This window comes from Dermacentor andersoni, unplaced genomic scaffold, assembly GCF_023375885.2.
Source record: "Dermacentor andersoni unplaced genomic scaffold, qqDerAnde1_hic_scaffold ctg00000039.1, whole genome shotgun sequence".
Lineage (NCBI taxonomy): Eukaryota > Metazoa > Arthropoda > Arachnida > Ixodida > Ixodidae > Dermacentor > Dermacentor andersoni.
Genome location: NW_027314752.1, coordinates 36,351,504 through 36,371,624, shown reverse-complemented (window position 1 = coordinate 36,371,624; position 20,121 = coordinate 36,351,504). Strand labels below are relative to the sequence as shown.

Sequence of the window (20,121 nt, the reverse complement as noted above, 5' to 3'; positions counted from 1 at the left end):
GGCCAGCGGGGCCTCCCCTTTTTTCTAAAGTTGTATCCGACTATAGTTTCCATCTCCTCTGAGTTTCCAGACCTCAGCGCCTTCGAGAACAAGCAATGTTGCAACCATACCTTGAAATCCCTATGGCCAGCTGCACGTGAGTCAGCTGGAATGACACCATTTATTTTTTGTAATGGTTTGCTGTACAAAAAAAACATTACTCAACTGATGGTCCTGCATTGCTTCTAGTTGTGCCTGAAAACATGCGCCCTGCTGTTCTTTGTTCTATGCACATCACTTCCGAGTACCTTGGCTTCGCACGCACACTACACCGACTTTGCCAGAGAGAAAAATAACATTTATTTCCACCAGTAAATCAACACCGCAGAAGATGGTCTTCCGCAGCACCTCTATTCGTCGGCCGGGATACCAAAGCACTCGGAGGCAGGTAGAGCTTGGCTGATGATTTCTCATCGAGTCTTCCTGTCCCAGTTGCGTTGTAGGGTCTCCCAGGATTCTATCGTCTGAGCTATTGTATATTGCTTCGCACATCCACACCATGTGGACTATATTCACTACTTTTGAGAACTTGCAATGTGGTTTGAAGACTTCTGGATGGAATTTGCTCTATAGCGTGGGTTTCGGAAAACCCCTGTCCACAGCTTCTGCCATACTACCCCTTCTTCCTTACTAAGCTGCGGTATATCGCCAGAATAGCCTGTCTGCTTAGATTGTAATGTAATCATTAATGTAATGATTTCCTGATAGGTTCTCAGTTCCTCATTTCTGTCTACGTCCTCAGCTGGTTGAAGTGCCGCAGGGGCCAACGGGAATGTGAGACCTCAGGGGACCTTGTGGGTTTCATTACCCCAGATACCCTGGTGAGCGGGCGCCCACACAAGAACAAGTCGCTCCTTGAGCCCCTCGCTCCATTTAATATTTGGGCGCTGGCTGTCGTAACTTGTCCTGTTTTGTAATTTTTTATTGCATTTTTGGAATCACTGATGACCACTTCACCCTCGCATGACTAGCTGCGAAGGCTATGGCCATCGCTTCAGCCTCTACGGTTGTGACCCTGCTGAGCATACAGCACAACACTGGACATCCGTCCCCCTTGACTGCTACCGCCATGCGGACAGTCCTATCTCTATTCTGCCGCATGTATGTACACAATGTTGTCTCTGCCTTGGTATTAGACCTGTAAGACCTCTGCTCTTTCCTTCCTTCTACCTTTGTGAAAGGCTGGATTCATGTTTTTGGGTAGTGGCAGAACATTAAATTTGTCCCTTACATGCTGATCTGTATATCGCGGTCGCCCTTGCTCCTGCTTGGACTGATATCCCAGTCTCTCCATTACCTTCCTTCCAGTCTTTGTTCCTTGTAGTCAGTGATGCTTTGCCGTGAGCACCGCCTCAATGAGTTCCTCGACTGTATAAGATACTCCCAGTTGCATTTACCTCCACGGGCGTGTTCGGAGGTTCGGAGGGAGGCAGAGCGCTACTTTGATGCCTTTCCGGATTATGATATCAATTTCCTTGTATTCCTCTACCCCAATTCTGAGATAGGGAACGACGTGTACTACTCTACTGATGATGAAAGCTTGCGCTAGTTGCAGCAGGTTGGCCTCCTTCATGCCCGCTTTTCTGTTAAAGATGTTTCTTATGAGGCGACACATTTGGTCGCAAAATTATGTCAGAGTTTTTGCCGTTCACCTGAATACTTAGGCCGAATACCGGAATCTTGTCTACCACGGGGACCTCTTCCTGTAGACATGCAGGTGGATGTTCGCCTTATCGTATCGCCCACACTCTTAAAAGTTAGTAAAAAGTTAGTAACGGCAAGCAAATAGGTAGTAACGGCAGCGGTTGCTACCTTTTTTGGACCATTACTAACTTCTTCCTAACTGTTTACTACCTAATACTACCTGCATGCAAAGAGGTATAATAGCTGCAACGGTTACTACCTCTCTTGAGCCATTGCTTTTTCTTACCAGACTTAGTAGCTGCATACAAAGAGCAACTGCAACTGTTCTACCTCCTTTGAACCGTTGATAATGTTTTGCTACCTGCTCACTACTGAATACGTACATGATCTGCGTTACTACCTATGTGTGCTAAGTTAGTAAACAGAATTATATAGAAATATCGTTCTTTAGCGTGCCAGCCGACCAGGACAACGTCTGCTAAATTATACACAAAACCTCACAAAAATTAAGAGGCTGCTATGTCTAAGCACCCTTTGTGCTATTATGAAAGCGGAGTAGTAAAAAGAAATGAAATGCAGGCTGTGGGGGTTCCACTCTACATGCGGCTAGGGCTGAAGGCGAGCTCCGGATCTAGCCTCACGCAGTCGCATTGTGGAACTCCCAATCCGCAGCGCGGGAGTCGCGGCTACGTCGGGTTCGAACGAATAAGGCAACCAGCGGCGTCAACTGTAATAACGTTTATTGCTATTAGCAATAACGAACACTCGCAGAGGGACGTCCTCTCAGTGATAGTAATAAATAGGCTTGCCTCGTTGCCTGGGTGGGTCAGGCAAAACGAGGTCACTCACAGGTTGCGGCAGGTGATTTTGTCCAGGCGGTCCAGGTGTGCGGCATCCCAAGAGAGAGAGTCTCCTCCGGTGGCGCGCTTTTATGCCTTTTTACCTTTTTGCGAAGGGAAGTCCTCCGCGCTCGCCGGATACGTTTCCCTTTCCCGTGAGCCGCGTGGGGGGAGAGAGTTACGTGTGTCACAAGAGCAACGGAGAAAGGGAGGGCACGTAGTGCCTCTCTCCCTTGTCTACGCCGGCTCAACCCTCCCACCACGTGCGAACGGGACGACGCGAGTACGCGGGAGGAAATGGGGGCGGGTGCTCCCCACAAGGCACAACTAAATACCAACGAATAGACAAAAGAGGAGGCTAGTGTGCCCCTTCCACTAGTTGAACGTCAGCAACGAGATGATACAAGAAGCAGAGGTATCATACGAGAAGAAGCAGTGGTATAATAGCGTTTCCATATTTCAGGGGAGGCAGGGGTTAAGTCATCCATGTTGCTTCTTCTTGCACAATTTGCACACTGCGCAATGTGAGTGGCCATAAAGAATGCCAAGTGGTCAAAATTTTCAAAGCTATCCACCACAGCGTGACTCTTTCTCCCTACCCCTTTCCACTCAATTCCCTTTCCCCAGACGCTGAGTGTGCTACCTTCAAGGGTTGTAGAAGCAGCGTCTTTCTCCTTATTCAGCCCCCTACGTCCCCACCCCTGCAAATTTTTCACGGAAATGAGCAGCTGGTTGTGATCGGGAGCCTATAAAGCTCATAAAAGAAACGTCTTTTTGATCAAGTTACTGCGCTTGTCCAGGCCCTGTTGAAGCTAAGTTGAATCTTCGTAAATATTGAGAAAAATTATGTGACTGGGAACCAACATGAATCCTGCTATGTAATAGTATTACAGCCATATTTATGCACAAAAGAGAATGAAACTGGCAAGTGTTGCTTTTGCTGTCTTCTTGTTTACACTCATATCAGAGAGGTTCAGGGCCCGTCTGTGATTGTAGTATCTCACTCTAACCCCTCCAATCCACTTCCTTCTCCTCAGAACTTGCACTTTGATAATGGCAAAAATGATAATGCTGCCAGTGCAGTAAACATCCGATATGAAATTACTTTTTTTAGTTGAGCTACACTTGGTATGTAAGTTCGTTTCAGAAGCAGTGCAGCATTCCTGTATACTTCTGAAAAAGCTAGGATTGACTCGCAAGTTAGTGACAAGTGTATAACTACGAAGTGGTACTTTTGAGTATTTTATTAATACGATTTGTTTAGAGTGATGAACAAAATATGGCTCTTTAAACACATTGCACATAAGTTTTTATCAAACAAATCCAAAATTTTGTTTGTAGTTTATGCCAAAATCAGTTACAAACCATTAATTTCTAGCACCTGTTTCAGTGTTTAGGCACCGCACAAGAGTCGCCTATAAGAAACACTCTTGTGTTGATTAACATCCGTTGTCAACATGTCCCCGTCTCTGTGCACTCATCACAAGAAGAGAACATGTGTAAATCAAGGTAAGAAAATCGAAAAGAGCCCAGATGCAAATTTTCACAGCTTTGCATTTTAATAGCTCCTTAAGGAAACATGCCAAATACATTAAATCAGTGGCTGCAGAGTCCTGTTCCAAGTTGATGGACAAAATTGTAGGCACGTTTGCCATATTTCGATTGAGGTAGAAGGCAAGAATGCCAGTTTTTTAACAGCAGAGTACACATTGGGTAGTCAAAAGTTAGTGATTAACTGCTCCATTGCTACCATGGAATTTAAAACAGCATGAAATACTGCTTTGTGAACAGAACTGTGATGGATATTTTTTATTAGTATGGAGTAGGCGACATTCTTTCATGGCTGATGAACAACTAATTTAGATGCTAATAAGTACAGCAACGACATGCATAAGATGAAACAGATGAAATCGGTATGTTTTCCACATAAATGCAGTGATTGCTGGTGCATTAATTATCACACAAATCGACATGCGCTCTTAAGAGCATTACAGTGGGGGGAGACTAACAGCACTGATAAAATGAAAAAAAAAATTAAGAAATCTGGGTGACAAATAGAGCAGATCAGGCGCACACTAGGTACAGTAAAAGACAAATGCAATACAGACAGTACAACAAAACGAGACACTGGACAGTAAAAGACAAATACAAGAAAAAGAAATGTCATCTTGATTTATTTAACAAAATAATAGGCCTAAAAACACACAACAGCCTGCACATCATCCATCGACCATAATTTATGGCCTTAGCACCAGCTCAGCACCGAAATAGAGGTCAAGAACTTGAGGTGATAGAAGGTTGAAGACCTGTACAAGTTTTTGCTCGTCTGTATTGTGAACATGTGACCAGCAATGACGATTAAATGCGATCATCGTGAGCACATCTACAAGAAAAAGCTCCCATAATAGATATACAGCCTTCTTATTTGTCCAAAAAGTGGCCACTGGTGTTTCTCCAAGATAACTACATCCAACAATTTGAAGGTCAAGTTTTCCACCATAGCAGATCCAACTTCCCACACTGAGATGCCAGGAGAGACAGCTTCACACATGCATGAGCACAAGTCCTCTTGCTTCAGCTGTCTGGATTTTGTAGTCCATATGCCTCTGTGCATTTCCAAGTTGGATAATTCAAAGCTCTGCAGTAGCTGGTGCCGTTGTGCGATAGACTTGCATATATTTGTGACATTTTGGTTTTGCCGTGCAATAGTTTTCATATATTGGTGCTTGGCTTCATATCGCATGCACCAATACTGCTTTAACGGGCCAACTTCACTAATCAGCCGTGGGTAATGTAACATAAAGTGCAGCTTAGGAATTACTATGCCTGGGTAGAGAGCAGCAAAAGAAGATTAAAAAAAAAAATTCGAATTTCATCTTGCAGATATGCCAGATGGTCATGAGGAATCACGTCAGCAAATGTAATGTCTATAATACATCTAAGAAGTAGGTACACTTCCCAGTGCTCGTTCTGTCCAGAAACAATATCTCGAAACATAAGGGAAAAAATCTGAAGTGGCACCACTTCTGAGAAGCTGTACCCTTGTATGCACTTCGCCCACTATTAAAGGATTTCACCACTTCTTCAGGTTTGTTCTTTTTGTCGTGAGCACCAAAAGTGAATGTGCGGATGCAATCAAGGTCCGAGTACCTAATTATCCCACAACTAAGCAATCCTTGCAAAGTTTGCCTCAATACATGTGGGTTCACTCCCTCAAGCACATCATGCATCAATTCCGGGGGAAGTTGCGATGTCAGATTGAAATACGTAATATCTGTGAGTGGATCTTTAACACCATAGAGAGCTGTGCTTAGTGGTTTAGTTATCTTTGCACTTACAACATGGTTTTTGTGCAGGGGTAAATTTCGAATCTGAATGTCGCTCTCGTGAAAGGCAATGTTAAACGCTGACCTTGGTGCCATACAAAACCTGCATGGATCACCTCGGCTGAAAGAACAAGTGAATCCGCCTAGTCTATTCATTGAAAGGTTATCACCACAAAAGGTTACGAGGATTGCTTTCACCTTTACGGCAGCAGAGTTCTTCCATATAGTGAAACCAGTCATCCATAAAGCTGATACATCATCAACCAGCTTCAGGATAACATAGATTCCGTGCTTGATTACAAGTTTACCGAATTTCCAATTGATCTGTCATCCAGATTTCTCAACATTTTTGGCCCTGCCGCTGACTTGGTTCGGAGTCTATGTCAGCCCCATATCGGGTCGTCTAATTCAGGATTCAGTGCTCCTGTGTACGCTGGCAACGGTTCAGGGCCTGCCGAGTTCACGTACCGATTTCTTATTTCCTCTAACAGCTCAACTTTGGTGCCTTTAAATTGATGCATGAGTCATTATAGCTGTTGCTTAGGTGCTGGTTTGGTGTTCTGCAAGTATAGACGGTGAAGGAGCCGCCACGTTCCCGCTGTGCTCATGCTTGTGTCCATTTGCTCACATATGCTACCCCAATTTCGTCTAGTAAATTCGAGCGCATGTTCTTCAATCTCCACATTGAGTTTTGCCAATTATTTCCTCATTATCTGATTTGTGGCCTGGCTGCACACGCGATTGCGACCAGCGGAATAGACCAAACAGTGGACAAAGAATGCACAACTCTCTTTACCGTGCGCGCTGCCTGCTCCGCTCTGGTAACCTGACATCGCAGCCAAGTCCCGCCGCCTTCGAAGAACAGCTGCTTGCACAGGTAACAAAGCCGACCATCTCCAGATGCCCTTCGACCCTGGGCACTCCTCTCAGCCCTCTCTCACGACCTCCACCTGTAGCTTCTGAACGCGATACCCGAAACAACGCACTCTAAAGAAATGTATATATATAACATGGTTGGCACTGGTCTGTGACACTGCTCCCCCGCTCAAGAATATTACAGCGTAATATTTTACTAGGCACAGGCCAGCGACAAATCACACAGTAATAACAACAGGAAGCCTGTGAGCGTCGGACGTCAGAACAGGAATCTACTCTCAAAACTAGTGTAGAATCTATGGATGCACAGGTGGGTATGCACAGTTCACAGTTGCATGGTCCAAAGAAATAGTCCAATCCCAATGGCATGAGGATCTGGACCCAGCCTCATGGGCACTGTCACTACACAGTTCCTGGGCACTGTCATCTGACGCGACTGCACTCGCGAAGTCCACAATATTGTACATACTTAAGAAGCACATGATATTGCACGACACAAAGACAGCAACCACACCACTGTATTCTATCATTGTCACACAGAGCTAGACCTAATGCCTCCATACAGAACACGGAGGAACATAATAAAGAACACTGCATGAGATCGTCTGTGGCATGAATACATAGAAGCACTGACGTTGAAAAAAACATGCATCACTGTACAGTGATAACAACCTGCCTCAGCAAATTAGTCCATCCGACTCATATAGTCTGCTCCGACGTTGTCACTGCCCTTGATGTATTCAACCCGAAAGGCATACTCTATGAGCTTGAGGCTCCAGCGACCCCGCAGGGGCGTCTGCATCAGCAGGCGTTTGGTGTGTTGCAACACCGCGTACCCGAGCACATAAGGGTTGGACCCTCCCGCGTGTAGCCGTGTGCGGCTTAGCCGTGTCCGGGGAAAGGAGGATCATGGGGGTTGAGCCGATGCCGGGTGTTCGGACCGTTAAGGCCCCCCGGCGGAGGCAACACACCTCTTTGGCCTCTGCTTCACGTAGGCGGCACCTCCAGGCTGACCCACCTGGGGGAAATCGGCAGTCACCTTTCCCTGTCCCCCTCTCCAATCTTCGTCTTTCTCTCTTGCCTTTTTCATCTTTCCTGTCTTCACTTCTCCTCACTTCCTAGTTTCCCGGCGGCAAGGGTTAACCTTGTGTGGCTAGCCAGCCTTGGTTATGCTGTATTTGGTTACAGCAGCTATGTACGGCTGGCGTTGGCAGGGCTTCTCTAGTGGGAATTTCTGTCACGTCCCCCGGTTGGGCTTCATGGTGGGTGGTTGACATCGCGGCCGAAAACCCAACATTACCTATGGAAAATGCTTTTCCTAAGCTACTTGATCGCCCTCAGAAACGAGGGTGCACCGAAGATGTTTTTCAGTTTTTCGGACAAGTCCACAACTTTCCTCAATTCCACGTAATTAACTCAGAAAAACCAAACTAGTACGATCCATTTCACCGTTCCTTGTTTCCAAGTCTTTGACTGAAGTTTTTGGTACAGGATATAAAGTGTCCAGAATGTCAAGCCGTGATCTCCTTTTGGAACTCCAAGATCAGAAGCAATATGAGTAACTGCCGAAACTTGTGTCATTTGGGGAGACCCAAGTAACAGTAACCCCGCACTGTACTATGAACACCACCCGCGGCATTGTTTCGGACGATGACTTGCTAGAGCTCACTGAAGCTGAACTCTTGGAGAGCTTCAGTGAACAGAATGTCATAAATGTTAAACGATTTAAGGTGAGGCTAGCTGGTAAAGAGATCAAGACGAAGCACCTGATACTCACTTTCGGTTCGAATGTCCTTCCCGAGTCCATCGAGGCCGGTTATATCAAACTTCATGTTAGGCCATACGTGCCCAATCCTCTTAGATGCTTTAAGTGCCAAAGGTTCGGCCACAGTTCACAGAACTGCCGAGGCCGGCAGACATGTGCAAAATGTAGTTCCCGTGACCATGCCTCTGAAACATGCGAAAACACTCCACACTGCGTGAACTGTGATGGCGAGCATGCCGCATACTTGCGGTCATGCTCGTCTTGAAAGAAAGAAAAAGAAATAGTCACAATCAAAGTAAAGGAAAACATATAATTCAAAGAGGCACGCAGGTGGGTAGCATACCTTCTAAAGACCAGCTTTGCTGAAGTGGCGCGTCGGGGCAGCGTCACAACGGCCTCCGGTGGCTGTCCGACCCACAAGCAGTGAGTCGGCAGTTACGCCAACAGCCCCCGCAGGGGTTGCAGCTAGCGCTGCTCCGTCAACCCAGCAGAAGGGACCATCGACCCCGAAGGTGGGCGCAGCCAAGACTTCCCCAACCTCCGCGGCCCCTTCCAGCGCTGGCAACAGCTGGCGCAGCCAAATCCCTCAGGGAGCTCCATCGACCTCCGGGCTGGTGGGCGCACGGGTCTTGCCCTCCAAGGCGGGACTCTCTCTGGTAACTTCTCGCTCGCAAGCGCACGCATCGATAGCACTTTGTCTGTACTTCCTTCATCCACGAGTTTCCTCATCTTGGTGCTGATAAGCTCCACCGCGCTTTCCTCCGCGGCCAGACACCCGGGCGGAGAGACAGGAGCGTTTCGGCTTCTGGGTGGTATTGACTGAACAGTGGGAGTCTTGACGAAGCTGATGCTGCTATGTCGCTGACACTTGCTGTCCGGGCTCCTAGGGCTGAGGCTCCCCTGGCTGGTCGGCAACGCGTCCCGGGTCTTGTCGCCACTCTTGGAGGACGACGTGTCACCGCTCGTCAGAGACAGCTCCCCAGGGAGCTATATGCTTTGCGGGGTGGTCAAGCTGCTCGATGAGGTGGTCTTCGATGAGTCGCCGCCAGGCAAAGCAGGGCTCGGAGGCGGTTGGTCACTTTGCGACTCCCCTGCAGGGGCGTCTGCGTTAGCAGGCGTTTGGTGTGTTGCGACACCACGTACCCGAGCACACGAAGGTTGGCCCCTCCCGCGTGTAGCCGTGCGCGGCTTAGCCGTGTCCGGGGAAAGGGGGATCCTGGGGGTTGAGCCGATGCCGGGTGTTCGGACCGTTAAGGCTCCCTGGCGGAGGCAACACACCTATTTAGCCTCTGCTTCACGTAGACGGCACCCCTGGACTTACCCACCCGGGTGGAATCGGCAGTCGCCTTTTCCTGGCCGCCTCTTCAACCTTTTTCTTTCCTATCTTCTTTCTTTCACTGTCCTTTCATCTCTTCTCTTCACTTCCTAATTTTCCTAGGCGGCTAGGGTTAACCTTGTGTATGTGCCCTGCCTTGGGTGTAATATATTAGGTTATAGTGGCAATGTACGGTTGGTGCCTGCAACCTTACCCGTTAAGTGCTGTAGCGTCCCCAAGTTGGGATCCGTGGTGGGTCGGCCGCCATTGCCGCCGAAAACAAAAGAAAGTACTATGGGAACACCCGCATTTCCCCGCATACTTGATCGTCACCCTCAAAAGAGGGGACGCACTGATGACCTAACCACATGCTTCAACAGAACAAGGGAGACCTATCCAAAATACCATGTTGTACACAGTGAGAACTCTGAAAAACAGGCCAGATTCATTTCCCCTTTCATAGTTGCAAAATCTTTAAGCGAAGCCATAGGGTCAGGTTATAATGTAACGAAAATGGCTAGCGGAGACCTTCTTCTCAAGATCCCTCAGAAACATCAGTACGAGAAGCTTGGCAGTTTTGTGACATTTGGTGTGTCTTTGCCTGACTGAGTTCTCTGTTTTTGAATTTCAAATACCAGAGAATCCTAATGTGGACAAACATCTGCAGGAACAACTTGTGACACTCGCTACTGCAAAATGGGAAACCTGTTACCTGCATCAAAATGTGCAGCAATTTGTCCGACACCTTTTCACAGTGTGCAATAGCACCTATTTGTGAAGAAAACAATTTTTCTAATTTTTGTATAAAATTAAAAGCTGCTTCTGTGGGCACTGTTAAATTACCGAGGGTCTTGTTCTGCACCTCCACTGCTCTGAACATTATGTATATTTCGCTTGGCGAAGATAGTTCCTGGCTTTTGCCTTTTAAAAGATTCTTACACTGTGAACATGGAACCCTCTTTAGAAATGCTTGGACCAAGTAACCCGACACACACACACACACTATTATAGTTTTATACAGCGCGGTCATATAGTCCGATAGGTCATTGAGCCGTGCCCCCACTTGGGAGGCAGAAACCAGAGTCCTCTTCCATCAACAATCACTCTATTGTCCGATAGACGCACACGGTAGCACACTGTGCTACCGTGTGCGTCTGCACTTATAATTATCCTAATCTCCGTATCAACGTCGTGCAAGTCTGCATACAGGTATCTGTATCTGAACCATATATGTGCCAGCTTAATACATGTGTAGTGAAATTATGATAACTACTGCGTCTTATCAAACATGTATTGGTTTTGCAAATGCGCATTACAGCTGACGGCAAGACATACTGTAAGTGAAGCACAAGAGAACAAGGACAAAAGGAGGATACACTTGAAGAAGAAATGAAGAATTAGTAGGCGTACAGCAAACAAGCGATGACGGAGAACACGAAATGATGCATCGGGTGTTCTTTGACATCGGTTTGCACACGTACGGTGTTATATGGAGACCAACGGCATAAAAACGTACCTTCAAGCGTACTCCCTCAACCTCCGCCGCATTCATTATGATAATCAACGCCTAAACAACATGATGCAGTATTTTTTGCCAAGAGTAGACCTCTTTACAGCAAGTCTATGTAATGACTCGCAGACGAAACCAGCGTGCTTTCGAAAATGTTTTACCGCCGTAGTATTCGAACGCCAACGGCCAGGAAACACATCGATGCCAATAGGCTGTCGGCTGTCGGTGGTTAATCAAGTACAAAAACCTTGACGCTATGACTAAAAAGCAGCTTCAACAATTAAATTTAAAAGAAATCAACTGCCTATTTGCCTGAGGTAAAGAAACATCCTTAGACACCTCGATTGTTTATGTCTATGGTTTGTGTAAAGTAAAAAAATCAGCATGTTCAGCGCCCCTAGCAGAGAAAGCACAAATTAAAGTATTCGACCAAATTACAGTAGCTCCACTTGCGCGCTTACGCTGAAACGCGCCTCGATTGATTTTTCGCCCTCTGTGGCCATTTGTTGAACTTGAGAGTGTGCGGGGCCTGGTAACACCCCCTCCTGGCGCTTCTTTGCTACCGGGAGCTTCCAAGCGTCCGTTGGGAGCGAGGAGACGATCCGTGTGTCGCAGTCGACGGTGAGCGAGTGCGTGCGACGTGTGGCAGAGGCTGTCGTGAACGCAGGGGCCCGCAACAAGTGGGTCCATTTTCCAAAGACAGCCGAGGAAAAGGCAGCCGTGAAGGAGGGTTTCCTTCGGCGCGGCGTTATCCCCGGCGTCATCGGATGCGTAGACGGCAGCCTCATAGCCATCATCGCACCCAAGGGTGAGCGCAAGGCTGTGTTCATGTGCCGCAAGGGATACTACGCCCTCAACTGCATGTTCGTAAGTAAAACTCACGTTTTCTGCGATCCCTTTTGAAAGTTACGTTGCTCTTGCCAACGGGCACTTTCTCTGGTTTACGTTTTACCTCAGATCTGCGACGCGGACATGAAAATCTTGGCCTTGGACCCTATGCGACCGGGGTCGGACCACGACGCTTTTGTCTGGCGGACGACATGGTTGCGCCGGCGGTTCCAAGCGGGGCGCATCGTGAATGCCGGGGAATACCTCCTCGGTGAGAAAAAAACATTTTTTTTTGGCGCAGTCACGCTTCAGCAGCGCAGAACGCCGTGTCCGCTCCAACCCAAACTTTTAACCAAACTACAAGAACATCAGTAATTCCGGAGTAAAAAAAGAAAATTAAGACATTGACTGCCACCATTGGCAATGTTCGAAGTGTTAAGTTACAAGCACATTATGTGTCTGCGAGGAGCTGACGAAAGCAACACGTATTAGTGCTTTCTGCACCCAGTGACTGCCAGAAGCAGAAGAAATGAACACACATTACTGCTACTACTGTCATTGATAGCACCAACAAGTGTTGATTTCTTGTTTGTGGCAGGCACCGCGTACACTTGTAAATTGGTTAAGAGTTTGTGACGGGTATGGACATGCTCAACTCATGCTTTTACTTGGGACTTGCAACCCTGAAGTCTACCTTTGTTGAATGATGCTGTAGCTTTCCTCAGTTGACAACTTGCCTCTCGTCAGCGGAGTACTCAATGTACTATTTTCATCTTTGTGCAGGTGACAGTGGCTACCCCTTGGAGCCGTGGCTCCTTACCCCGGTTCCTGGCCATCCTCCAGTGCACACAGCCGAGGGGCAGTACAACACAGCACATGCCGCCATGCGTTCCGTAGTGGAGAGGTGCATTGGGCTCTTAAAGAGCCGTTTCCGCTGTCTTCAGCGATATCGCACCCTCCTCTACGAGCCGGAACGTGCAGCCAACATTGTCGCGGCATGTGCTGTGTTGCACAACCTTCGCCTTTCTGAAGGCGACGAGTCAGGCGATGACAGTGATGACGACAGCAGCAGCGGCAGTAGTAGTAGTGAGCTTGACAATAACGGCGACCCCATGCCACACAGTCTGCCCCGTAACACGGGCTCTAGAATGCACTACTTGAGAGGGCGGGCTGTTCGCGACAATGTCATTGGCATGTTTGGAACAACCCGTGCGCAGCACATGCGTTATTTGAGGAGCGTGCGGCGGCAGCTGCGACGTCAACAGCAGCGTCAACATCGTTAGGTGCATGCACACAGTTTTAAGTAATTGCATTGTGCATTTCATGCTGTGAAATTGCAGATACATTTCCCGTGCTAAGTTGTAGTTGATGTCTGCGTAATGCAAAGCATTCATGATTTGTTGAGAAATGTAAAAGTTGTTAAAAAAATTAAATTATGTGGTTTTACGTGCCAAAACCACTTTCCGATTATGAGGCACGCCGTAGTGGAGGGCTCCGGAAATTTCGACCACCTGGGGTTCTTTGACGTGCACCTAAATCTAAGTACACGGGTGTTTTCGCAATGCAGCCGCCGTGGCCGGGATTCGATCCCTCGTGCTCAGCAGCCTAACACCATAGCCACTGAGCAACCACGGTGGGTACATAAAAGTTGTGTAGTGAAGGGTTATGTAAAGCCTGCACTTATAGTAAGTAAAACAGTATCGTTAGAGGTGACATATGAGATTGAAAGCAAGCTAAAAATAAGTGCATATTCAAAGTGTCTGCCACAATTTGCTTGCTGCTGCTGTCGTCATCTAGATGCATGTAGCCCGATTCTTACTCGTATCCCCTTACGCATTGATGGACATAAGCACCTGTCTCCTCACTTTCTACTAGCACAGAGAAGCTCACAGAAGCCAAGATGTACAGTGCACGTCACCTTCCGCTCCATGGAACGTGCTGTTGCACGCGCAGCTTCTAGGTCCTCCACCATTTTGTCTCGCAACAACGGCAAAGTTCCTTTCGAGTGACGAAAATGCCGTCCAACTGGTCATCCGACATGTCAAACGCTGTGGCTCCCGTGAAGTGTGTGCACGCACGAGCAGTTGATAGATTTTAACAAAGTGACCTCACTTGTATATAGCAGAACTCAGCAATGTTAATCAGTAATATTTGTACAGTGCAAGCTAGCACTAGAAATGTGGTTGCGATGTGTAAATAAAAGCACTAGAGGAAAACTGCACCTTTCTGTATTTCAGTCTTCAACATACACTTGTTTATGCACACATCACATGTGACAGTCTCTACATTGAAGTGTGAGAATCATGAGTACTCAGTAGTAGAGACATTATGCAACATATCACAGACACTTTGGAATAAATATCGGATCACATTGTTCTTGCATCGTAATATATCACAGGTAACGCATCGTTTCAGAAAACTGTTGTACACTGCACAAGTACACAGTAATAACAACTGGCCTAAACTGCACCAGAAACAGAAATGAGCAGGTGCTTAAATCACATGCCAACCGAATATTTATCACAGCGAAATGTCTAGGTACATCACTACATGTGAAAGGAACATGCTGTTGTGGCGCTCAAACTGAAAGAGCCATAGCACCATATGATATTCAGTAAGACAAACTGCATAAATATTACACACAAATTGCACCACAAGGGCTAAAATACAATGTATCACAACCTGAAAGATTACTGAATGACAACAAATTGTTTGATAATGAGACAGATGTGCAAGAAAAGAGACATTCCAGCTCAGTACGTAGTGACACAAACAAATATGCATATGCAACAAACAAAAAATAAACATTACAAATGAAAAGAAGGAGCATAGGCAAGGAATTTTCATAACTTTTTTCTTTTTTGCTATGTATATTGACAGGTTGCTTTCGACATTATAGTAAGGCCTGAAAATTTCACCATTCGATGACAAGGATTAAATTGTAGAACACTTGCAGTGTGGCGTCGTGCTTAAATTGACATGACAATAACTAGGCACCTCAAAATTGCAGCGCCACAGTCGGAATGCCCGCACACACCAGGCCTACAGGCACTTTTGCAGGTGAGCCTGATGGTGTGCACGCTCTTATGGCTGAAGTAAACCTTGAAGAAAAAATTCATGCTGCAACGGCTATGCTACTTATGGTTGCATTAAAGGGTGACTTCAGCAATTATTTATTTGCAAACTAGCAATATTTGCCCTTCATATCATTAATACATCAGCAAATTTTAAGATAAGTTACAAATTCCTTGCCTATGCTACCTTTGCATCGTTTAATTATGTGGGGCCTGAGAGGGGGGAGGGGCTTGGCTGCCACCATGCCCCAGTGCAGCCAGCAGCAGCTGAAGCAGGCGCTCGTTGGTCTCGTGCGACCGACGCGCCACTTCGAGGCGTTGCCGCTGCACTTCAAGGCGCTGAGACTCCACTTCCCGCATTGCCGCCACCTCCTCCCCGAGGTGCCGCAGGCTCTCCATGTGGGCCTCGTGGTGCTGCCGCAGGCTCTGCAGGTGGGCCTCGTGGTGCTGTTAGCAAAGATGTGTAATTAGTTTAATTACAGAAGCTCAGTAACAGGGATTTGTGTGTTGCATTCATCCCCATTTGCAGGCTATTGTCTTGTCATTGTATATTCAAACACTGGAAATATCTTTCTGGCCCATCAAACTTGTGCCGTCGCATTCCATTAAGATGTGTTACATTGCTATACCTGCTTCCTTGAATTCAACGCCACTTTTTTCTTTTTGCCACATAATTGCGTAGATATTTACACATGTTATATCACGCGAATGTGTACAAGATATCACCACAGGACTACACGTATACATTATGCTTGTTCACTGATTAATATAATTTTTAGAGAGGTCATATGCTCATCAATTTCATACGCAGAAAAATATACATCTGTGGCCTTGCACATACCTGCCGGTTTTGCTCCAGCAGTTGTTGGCGGAAGCGAGTGTCCTCTTGAACTCTGGCTTCCTCCAACTGGCTCTGGCGAACGTATGCGGCAGTAGCCGTCATCACAGCACCATCAAGTTCCTGCTGCCTGGGCTGTCTACGGGGTGCCCGTGGCTCTCGAGGGGTAGGCTGCGGCACCTGCGGGGTTGGCTGCGGCACCTGCGGGGTTGGCTGCGGGGTTGGCTGCGGCACCTGCGGGGTTGGCTGCGGCACCTGCGGGGTTGGCTGAGGCACCTGCGGGGTTGGCCGCGGCACCTGGGTGGTAGGCCGCAGCACCTGGGGGGTAGCCGGTGGCTCTTCATGCAAAGCAAAAGCAAAGACTGCTCATTCACTGTTATCCAACCTACACAGATTGATTGTCCTAACCAGTCACTTTGAAATGTCATTATAGCTGCATAGCTACAATAATGATACAGAAAACAGGTAGTTAGAGCAAAAGATGCCACAGAAAGTTGCTGGTAGCAGTAACCCTTAAGAAGCACAAGGAATCTCTATTACAACATGATGTCATTTGTAGTGTTGCATTTCTCCTCCATGAATGAGAGCTGGATGTTCGACACAAAGGTAATAACAGCACAGTGACGTACTTTACTTCATAGCAAGATCATACAGCAACTGCAAACAACAATGCTACTACAAAAGCTAGGTCACTGCCTTACGTGTAAGGCCACTTGGCCCAGCAACAGCTGCAGGGCCCGACACCACGAAAGCAGTTGTCGCTGGTAGATGTCTGCGGGAACCGCTGGGCCCTGCAGCTTCCTCTGAACTTGCCTCGTCCTGCAGTCAGAGTAGTGTTCAGACATTGCGAGCAGTGTGTGCAATGCGCATCATGTACACAAGTTGCTGCTCAGAGTACATAACCTATATTGTCACTTGCACAAAAAAAAAGGGCTTAAAAATTTTGCAATATTGTGTTACAATGTAATGCTGAAAATTTGTGAGGTCACAGCAGGTCACACAAACAACACTTCTTTAAATCCAATGTACGCACCTCGCTATCGGGGAAGTACTCAGGGGGGGAAACAAGGACCCCTCCTGTCCTCATAAGGACGTCGAGGACGCGGCCGTCCACGCCACCCACTTTGCCACCTCCAGTAGCCCTGCAAACACGGCAACAACGACAACGTGAAACTACGTTACTGTCAGCATCATTAGAAGCTCACCTCTTCTCGCTCGCGGCCCTGGCCGCTTCTTTTTTCGCTTTATGGGCCATCTTGGCCCAATGGTTCCGCCAACGGCTGGTGGCCTTTACGGCTGGCCCCTGTGCGTTAAGCACCGCCGCCACCTCCTCCCACAGTTCGTTTTTTCGAGCAGCAGTCATACGTGGCGAGAACTCTGTAGAAGCTCTCGCCAGGTATGGGTGCTGCTCGATGAACTGCACGAGAATAGCCGCCTGCTCTTTGGACACCCGCGGCCCTTTTGCTGCCATTTTCTCTTTGTCAACTTGGGAATTTCAGCCGGCCCGCAGCACAGTAAGAAATTTAGAGGCAAACATTCTGTCTAAGCTAAGCGCCTGCATAAAGTGCTCACTACGACTTATTTCTGCCTTTTTATACCACTAATGTAAAAAAAGGTGAAGTCACTACTCACATTTAATGTTGTAGCAGCTTCTTTCTCGGAGCGTATCAGTGCAGGAAGTATTACCGATGCAGCGATAACTTTAAGGAAGCTATCGTTATGTCATGGCGGTGCCCTATGGAAAATGCCTTGACAGTTCTCGATCCACTATGTTGCAAAGTTTCACCTCGGGGGCTACGGATAATTCTTCTTGGCTCTTCCTAAAGAAGAAATTATCACACGTCAGACATGCAGCGAAAACCACACGACAATGCAAGCACTACACGAGCAATAATTACTCACCTCAATCAGTATCTGACGTGGGCGGGGCCGCAATTACGGGCACGCAAGGGGCTGTCAGCTGTTCAGACAGACACGCTAGGGGCTGTCAGCTGTTCACAGGTAAACAAAGGCTGCCATTTTGCTTGCGCTCAACGGCATGGATTGGATGCACATCCGACTACTATGTGGCTACGACTTCAAAAATAGAGCATTTGCGTTTGCATTTCTTTGGACTGCGGCAGCTTTTGCGTTGTACGGTAACAAAATGAATTTGCTTTACGCAGCATGGAAGTCCGCTTTTATTAAGTGCCGTTTTACAAAACAAATTTGCTATACAGTCCCGGAAAAAGAGAAGAGAACACGAAAGAAACATCCGGCCAATGAAGGGAGCTTCTGATTGGACGATCCAAGAAAACGTCGTGCCTACGTACACACAATTTCCAAAATCGGTGACGTCACGCGAGAAGGCATTGGCATGAAAAAAGTCATTTCTACAAAATCGCACCCCAGGGGTGCGATTTTGTAGCAATTCTATTACTTTTTCCATGCCTTTTGCCGCCATCACTGAGCAGCCATTGGTCGAAAATGACCGGGCCGCGCCCATTTTGTCTGTCAATCACGCGACGTCAGGAACCCGCAAAAACTGTAATCGTCATCGTGACGTTGAGGCACTCATTATGCGGAGCAAAAGGCACGGATTTTTGGAACGGCCAGAGGCAGGGTCGTTTCCGAAGGCATGAAAAAAATGGCCGCCCCTCTGATCGCTATGGCCGTGGCTCTTCGCCGTCGCCGACGTGAACAGGGAGAGCCAGACGACGCGTTTGACATGCCGGATGACCATTTTCGACGGCGTTTTCGCCTCTCGAAGGGAACGGTGCGGTTGTTGTGCGAGGAACTGGCGGGGGAACTAGAAGCTGAGCGAGCGACGGGACTGTCGGTGGAGCGGAAAGTGTTGTGTGCGCTTCAGGGGTCTGTTCAACAGTTCGCGCCACCTGCCGAGTCTCGAAGGAACCCGACATGGGATCCGCCATACGCAGCCGTTAGAAACCACCATGTGAGGAAGTCGACGTTAAATGTCTCTTCGCGCATTCGCACCATTTTTGACCATGGGAAAATACTGTTGCGTACCGTCGTGTCGACAGAAGCAACTCGTGGATCCCGGATACAAATCGCAAAGTAAGGTAAGCTTGCATTTCTGTATTTTGCAGCAAGGGGCCTTGCTTGCCTTGCCTGGCCACGTTTGATTGTGCGTAGTTTTCCCGTGTATGTCTGCTTTCGTGATCACGTCCACAGTAGCGAGAGGAGATCTTATAACGTTTCACTAGCTTTCTTCTCAAGCGCATTTGTTGAAAGAAAAGTTAGCGACCGTCTTGTGTTCACTCGAAACCGTAAAAATACGATTCGCGGCGAACGCACATGCGTTGAGCTGAGTTTCTGTGCTCGAGGTGCACTGCTCGTGCGCGCTTGTATGTGCGTGTTTGTGTGTGAATGTAGTCGTAACCGGAATAGCAGGATGCACTAATTCGAAGATTTAGCCGATTAATCCGTATCTAGCATGCAGCATTTGTAATGAAAATTTCACGGACGAAAGAATAGGATCCTTGAAATTTGTCGCGAACTATCAGTCAAGGAATCTTTGCCATTAATTGTGAGGGAGAATGCGCTTTCCCATCTCCGTGATTCGAGTTTGCCGACTTTGCTGCCTCTCCCCCTCTCCCACTTTCAAGGGACTGACAACCGATTTTTAATGGCCTAGTGTTTTATGACGCAACACGAAACCAACCCTCGGTAGTGTTAGAGTGTACTAGAACATGGAGAGTGTCCGGAACGGCCGCTCTTTCAATGCATTCAAAGTGAAGCCAAACGACCGTAACGCCGCCGGGGCGCTGCGATCGGTAGCACTCACGCGGCGTGGTGCAGAGGTAGAATGTCTGCTTCCCACGTAAAAGACCGGGGTTCGAATCTCAGCAAAGGATGGTGTTTTTTACTTTTTTTTAATACTTCATGCATAGATGTTTACATTACTTATACGGCTGCTTAATGCTTGCTTCCATTGCTATCTAATGCTACAAAGAGTCAACCATAACATGCAGGAATAACAACAATAAAATTTTTTTGAACGTTGAACGATAATTCCCTAACGGGAATGAACAAAACTATCCTAACCAAAGTGTGGCCTCCAAGAC

At 47.5% G+C, this 20,121-nt stretch overlaps 2 protein-coding genes across 2 annotated transcripts in view; one reads left to right on the top strand and one right to left on the bottom strand.

The window, feature by feature from the left end:
- LOC129382081 (uncharacterized) overlaps positions 1–14,363 on the top strand; it is a 34,614-nt gene extending 20,251 nt beyond the window's left edge. The window contains exons 3-6 of the mRNA XM_072285709.1: positions 9,377–9,559; positions 11,832–12,181; positions 12,272–12,413; positions 12,926–14,363. Coding sequence (XP_072141810.1) covers positions 9,377–9,559; positions 11,832–12,181; positions 12,272–12,413; positions 12,926–13,425 — 1,175 coding nt within the window. The 3' untranslated portion in view covers positions 13,426–14,363. The remainder of the gene's footprint in view (positions 1–9,376; positions 9,560–11,831; positions 12,182–12,271; positions 12,414–12,925) is intronic.
- A 193-nt stretch (positions 14,364–14,556) lies between these two features.
- Positions 14,557–17,680, bottom strand: LOC126519848 (uncharacterized). The gene is made up of 5 exons (XM_055065446.1): positions 17,260–17,680; positions 17,088–17,196; positions 16,756–16,873; positions 16,058–16,392; positions 14,557–15,663 (listed from the first exon to the last, which is right to left on the bottom strand). The coding sequence occupies exons 1-5, from the start codon at positions 17,523–17,525 to the stop codon at positions 15,415–15,417; spliced, it is 1,077 nt and encodes a 358-aa protein (XP_054921421.1). The 5' UTR covers positions 17,526–17,680; the 3' UTR covers positions 14,557–15,414.
- Positions 17,681–20,121: the final 2,441 nt, after the last annotated feature.